Source organism: Saprolegnia diclina (genome assembly GCF_000281045.1).
Source record: "Saprolegnia diclina VS20 unplaced genomic scaffold supercont1.6, whole genome shotgun sequence".
Lineage (NCBI taxonomy): Eukaryota > Oomycota > Saprolegniomycetes > Saprolegniales > Saprolegniaceae > Saprolegnia > Saprolegnia diclina.
Window position 1 is genome coordinate 1,164,787 of NW_008246073.1, and position 5,929 is coordinate 1,170,715.

The 5,929-nt window shown below is 56.0% G+C and overlaps 2 protein-coding genes across 2 annotated transcripts; one reads left to right on the plus strand and one right to left on the minus strand.

Annotated features, from left to right (window-relative positions):
- Positions 1 to 77: 77 nt before the first annotated feature.
- On the plus strand, positions 78 to 640 carry SDRG_02876 (hypothetical protein; the record flags this gene model as incomplete). The annotated part of the gene is made up of 2 exons (XM_008608480.1): positions 78 to 185; positions 248 to 640. The coding sequence occupies 2 exons, from the start codon at positions 78 to 80 to the stop codon at positions 578 to 580; spliced, it is 441 nt and encodes a 146-aa protein (XP_008606702.1). The 3' UTR covers positions 581 to 640.
- Positions 641 to 647: 7 nt separating this feature from the next.
- Positions 648 to 3,104, minus strand: SDRG_02877 (hypothetical protein; the record flags this gene model as incomplete). The annotated part of the gene is made up of 4 exons (XM_008608481.1): positions 2,841 to 3,104; positions 1,617 to 1,848; positions 1,000 to 1,342; positions 648 to 970 (listed from the first exon to the last, which is right to left on the minus strand). Exons 1-4 carry the CDS (start codon positions 3,089 to 3,091, stop codon positions 648 to 650), a joined length of 1,149 nt encoding a protein of 382 aa, XP_008606703.1. The 5' UTR covers positions 3,092 to 3,104.
- Positions 3,105 to 5,929: the final 2,825 nt, after the last annotated feature.

The following is a 5,929-nucleotide window of genomic DNA, read 5'->3' on the forward strand; positions in this document are numbered from 1 at the left end:
ACGCACTCCGAGCTCGTGTCTTCGAGTCGCTCGTGCAGCAACACGGCGAGTGCGCTGTCCTCGACCCGGTGCGCCACATGACCTCGCTTGCGGGGGTCGCGTACTTTGATGGCGCGGCTCGGAAAGACCCGCATTGTGGCGGTAGTGGCTCGCTCGTCTTTTTGACCGAGCCGCCCCAGAGCGCGGTGTACCAAACCAACTACCTTGATACCGCGACAACGAACAACGAGGCCTCACGGCCCTTCAGTTAGCTCAGCGACTGGCAGTGACGCATCTCACGGTGCGCGGCGACAGCATGCTGCTGATGCAGCAGATGAAGGGCATCTACCGGGTCCAAGAGGCCCGTTTGCAGAAGCTGCATGTCCAGGCGCGGGAGCTCGCGGCATGTTTTACGTGCACATGGGAACACCACCCTCGCGAGTTCAACCAAGCCACGGACCATTTGTCCAAGCTCGCACCCGACGACTGCACCTCGTACGCGCATCCCGACGACGGACGGCACGATGTACTGCCGGCCGAGGAACTCCTGCGCGTTGAAGAGCTTTTGGCCGCCGACGTTCAACACACAACTAGTACGTAAGTTTTAGTAGGTGGAGTCTTTAGTCTGTATAAAGATTTCAATCCATATCATATCATATCATCTTGATCTAGGCCGGCGGAGGCAGGAGCGCGATCCGCGGGGCAAGGTGCTGGCGCGGCCACTCGTGTTGAGCGAGGAGCCGGAGAAGGCGACAGAGAGCTATCTGTCCGGGATTTTGAACGAGGCTGTGGTGCAAGTGCATTTGAGCGACACGCGCCGCTTTGACGGCAATCGTCCATGGACTTGGCAGTGGGAGGTCGGCGCGAAAGACGCGATCGTTGCGGACGCGCCAGACGTTGAACCAGACGCAGGCGCGGAGCACTGGCCAGAGGTAGCGGAACGCGGCTCGGTGCATGTCGGAGGCCGTCTTCGGCGTCGAGTAGAGGTAGCCTGAGAGTGTCGTCGGCAAGGCTGAACACCCAAGGGGGCCATGACCGCATGGAGAGTGCTCCACACGTCCTTGATGAAGTCGCAGTCTACGATGAAGTGGCGGTACGTCTCGTGCTCGGGGCAAAAGAGGCAGCTTGGTAGGGTAAGATGGCGTCGGGTAGTCGGAGCGCGGCAGCGGAGGCGACGGCTGAAAGCGGCTGTGTGAAAGTCGTCGTCGACGTCCAAATGGCGGATCGGGAGCTGGAAGTGTGTCCTTGGCGGGACACGGCTGCGGCGGGCTTCGGCCGGTGTCATTTGGGTAAACAGCTTTGTCGCGTTGTGCAGGCGAACCAGCCATGGCGGCTTAAGAGCCGAGCTTGGCAGCGGGCCACACTAGAAGGCGTCGACCGTCGTTGCAAGCCAGCCAAGCCACTGGACGTTCGGCGTCATGTGTGGTCCGAGGGCTCAGTTGCGGCACTTGTCGTTCACAGCTTGGATGTGGCGTTGAGTTTTTGTCGCGAGCGTCTCCGTCGGGGCGTCTGTGAGCATCGATCCCGATCGTGGCCATCGTTCGTCTGTACCGAGTGTGCCATCGTGTGGTCTTTTCTACGAAACTACCTCTATCTAAAGGAAGAAACTGGTTGGACTAGAGCGATTGTGCGTGGACCAGCGGCGACGGCGCCTGGAGCGTGCTGGGCCCCACGCGCATGTCGAACCAGTAGGTGAGCATGAACTGGAACCGGTTGGGTACTGCCGATGACGTGAGCAGCCGCCATATCCTGGGGAGCGTCGGGTCGGCAAAGGCGAGGTCGGCAAAGGAGAGGTCGGCAAATGCGAGGTCGACAAACCCCACGGCGCGTAGGCGTTGGCGATGACGGCTATACTTGGCGACGACCAGGCTGGGTCCGGGGACGTCGAAGCACGGCTTGCAAGAACCGGAGCGAGTGGCCGCGGCGTCGCACGGACCACGTGAAGAACGGGCTTGAGGCCGAAGCCGAGGCCGGCGTGATATTTCGGCGCGAAGACGATGCTTTGGTAGAGCAGCCAGTGTCCTTGTACACCCTCGCCGATGACCGGCGGCTCGCCGTTGATGAGCTGGAGGATCTTTTTATCATGCAGTCGGCCGTCTCGCTGTCCGGCGCGACCCACGCAAGCTGGTATCGGAGTACCGGTAGACAGACTGCTTGCAGTATCATGGCCTTGCCGGCCAAGGTCGTCAACTTGTCAGGCGCAGTCGGTCGCAAACGCGACGAAGTGCGAAGTCGAGCGTGCGCTGCGCGGCAGGTTCGGAGCTACGAGGATGCCAAGCGCCTTGGTCGGCTGTGAAGTTTGAACGAGCTGCAGCGTCAGCAGGTTGGGTAGCGGCGAGTGCGTGAAAGCGGTTGTAGAGGTTGCAGAGAAAGCAAACGGCAAAGTTGACACCAAGCACCAGCAGGCGGCGGTACACCACCAATGACGGCAAGGCACAGGAGATATTCGACCTCAGGAACGCCCTGCAATGAAGAGTAACACGAAATAGTACAAACAAAACATAGAAACATGTTGTCAACTGGAAATAGTTGTTGTCGCTCACTAAAGTTGAACTTCATGCAATGGCTCAAAGTAGGCTTCCAGCATTGGATCACTTTGGAAGGCTGCATCGTCGGTCTCCGCGAGGAGCGTCATTAGAATCGAGCAATCGATGGCTTCGAGCGTACTATAGGTGCATGCATACTCCACGGGCGACCGCGTTGGCGAGGTCTCGGGAGTGCTGACTTTTGCCATGCCGGGCGTGCGGTGGCGCCAGCAAAACCCACCGGCACGCGCATGGGTTTCACAATGGTCCTTGCAGCAGCGCCGCCCGCCGCCGTGGCGAATGCACTTGCCTTTAGTGTGCTGGATGTTGGCACACCCAGGCTCGCGACAAAGCTTCTTCCCCGATTTGGGCCCATGGCGGCAGCAGTACGAGCCAATGCGAGCATTTGCCGAGCAGCCCGCATGGATGCAAGGCCGGCGGCCGCCGTGCGCGACGCAAAGCTGACGAGCATACACTTGGTTGCGACAGAAAGGCACCTTGCAGAGGCTACGGCTCTTGTGGAACTCGCACTTGGTCGAGTTGAGCAGACGTTGTCGAAAGCAGCCCTCAAACATGCAAGACGACATGATAGGCTAATTGGTCCGGGATGCGGCGGCGAAGGCGAATTGGGAAATGAGGGTACTGGGCTGGGTCGCCGGTTGTTGTATTGTGACAGCCAATGAAACGGCTGGTCCACACCAGAATGTATGCTTGTTACGATAAAGACCATCTGGTTTCCGACTTCAAGTATTGCTCCTTACGTTTACCAAGACCAAAAGAGCCAACCGTGACCAAGCGAGTGACCTCGTGAGGAGGCAAACGAGTGTCCAAAAGAAAAAAACTTGCGTGTGCAATGCAACAAGACGCTGCTGGATGTCGCCGAGTGGCATCGAAAGGGCAACAATCCAAATAATGGAAAGCTCCGGGCTACCGGCAAGTTTATGATCTAGAGACAGAGAAAGACTCCGTCGCGAAGGATTGTTACGCCTCGCAACGAGCCCACAGGGAGATGTGCGATAGAGCAATCTTCATCGACAACAGGGTATCAGGTCATGACGCAGCAGCCATCGATGCCAACTGATTCGACTCCACACCATTGATTGGCGTGTCAAGGGCGACGAGATGGGTTCGAAGAACGGCCATGAATCCCATTCCGGTGGCGAGAGCCTCAAGAACGTGGCATCGTCACGCTGCAGCTGCGCGTGTTGACCCGCCCCCCCGCCGTGATGCTGGCGTGTCAAGTCGGTACCAACAGCACCGCCCAGGTCACAAAAGCCATTTGTAGGGTAACTGAAAGCGATAGTATACCCAATCAAATGAGTGGGTTCAGTAGGAACGGCATTAGTACATGAAAATAGTGCCACGGCTTCGTCTCCTTGCAGACAGGCGCCTTCTGAGACTATAACACAAGTGCGTGTTACTTGTGATGTGCTGGAAAGTCGGGCTTTTCTTTTTTTGAACATGAATATTTTGCCCTGGCCACTCATTGTGCTGCTGGGTTGTCCTCAAGCAGACTGTGGAGATCGAGAGAGCTCGTCCGTCAACATTTTGGGAACCATTGTCTCCAGATGTACACCTCACTTGAGCGATGGCACGTTGCGTCCCCCGACGAATTTTTGTCGACCCTTCATCAATTCGTCACCAATTGCGTCGCGTCAACCTTGTCGACAGACTTCGGCTTCGGCTTGTGAGGTACTACTATTGAGCGCTGCAATTGTAGAGGTATGTTGCTCGCCAACATGACGTATGTCTACAAGGATCCTCGTAATAACATGGAGAATGAACGAACGAACAGTGAACACTCATTTTGTCAAAGGTCCTCGCAGAGGATCAACGGCTCTGTGTCATTAGGTAGGTGTGTGGACCTGTACTGTACTGGGTCCGTTATTATCGGTACACCATCTCGACGACGACAGGCGACACTCGCCGGCGAACCACCATCTGTACCAATGATCAAGTACCGGTACCCCTTTTGTCCGCCAGAGAGCTAATATTATGGTACCACTCATTTGGGTCCCATCAGTGTTGACAAAGGCCAATGGATAGTAGGATTCCACCCACAATTCCCCCCAAAGATGGCACAGTCGCCTGTTGAGCAGGGCTCAAGTGCGCAAGTTCTGAGCATCTTCTCTCGCCGCGTGACCATACAATGCCCCGCATTCCATGGTTTGCCGGTTGAATATGGCGCACAAGAGACCGCGGGTCAATGAGCGTTGGCATCGGGCTAAAACTCGACGATTTCGCCACGTAACGCAACGCTTGGGTTGGACAGCAGGTCGCTAAGACACCATGGCGCATCCCAAGATGCATGGCACCAATCCTGAATATCACCCATTCACGTCCGCGCACAGTGCGAAGCTTACGCTGTCACTAGTATGTTCCACAACACAGCACAAGGGTGTTGTGACGGCCTTTTCGCGCCTGTCGACAAAACTTGATTCCCTACATTTAGCAGCTTGAGGTAGTATATCCTATAGCATCCGCATCATTTAAGCCATCAGCCCCACCTCATCAACCAAGCATAGCTTGTTTTCGTTATCACCATACATGTAGCTTTTCGCTTTGCAAATACCGAGTTTGCAATAATGTGGGGACCAACAAGAGAATCTTGGCGCCCACCAGCCGTTTTTGAAAACGTTGGTGGTGTTGTGGGCTGCAATGTCACAATATTTCGGTTCTCGAACTCCGAGCACGCTCGTTTTGGGGCCAACAAGAGCATTATGGCGCCGGCCAGCCTCTGAAGTGGCGTGGTCCGGAACGCTTTTCATTTTTTCATCGAGAGGCCACAGACGTAAAAGATACGGCTCTCGTCCGTGCCTTGGCCACGATCACTTGTCTTCGATTCTTCGATCGGCCTTCTCGCTGGCTCGTCGTTCTGCACAAAAACTGTTTCCACTTCTTGGAATCGTCCGGTCCCTTAACGAAATGCTTCTCACGCGGCCATGGAGCTTGCTATCGCTGTTGCCAGATTGCGTAGCTGTGCGAGGGACGTGCGCGACGAACGCTATTTGCACGGCGAGGATCCACGACACAGAACGAGCCGAGCCTTCCCGAGGACGACTTGTGTCGATGCGAACCAAAGACATCCCAGTAGATACCGACATACACAACGTCTAGTTTCACACAAAACCCATTGACACGAACAAAAATGGTACACTTTACACACGAGTTGCCAATACATGCACTAAATAATTGCTGTCGCCCCTAAATTTGAATTTCGAGCATTGCATCAAAGTAGGCTTCCAGTATGAGGTCGTTCTGGAACTCTACATCATCCGTCTCTGCTAAGAGCGCCGTTAGAATCGAGTGGTCGATGGCTTCAAACGTAGCGTGCGCGTCTTCGTCGTCGACAGGCGACCGCGCTGGTGAGGCCTCGGGAGTGCTGTCTTTCGCCATGCCGGGCGTGTGGTGGCGCCAGCAGAAGC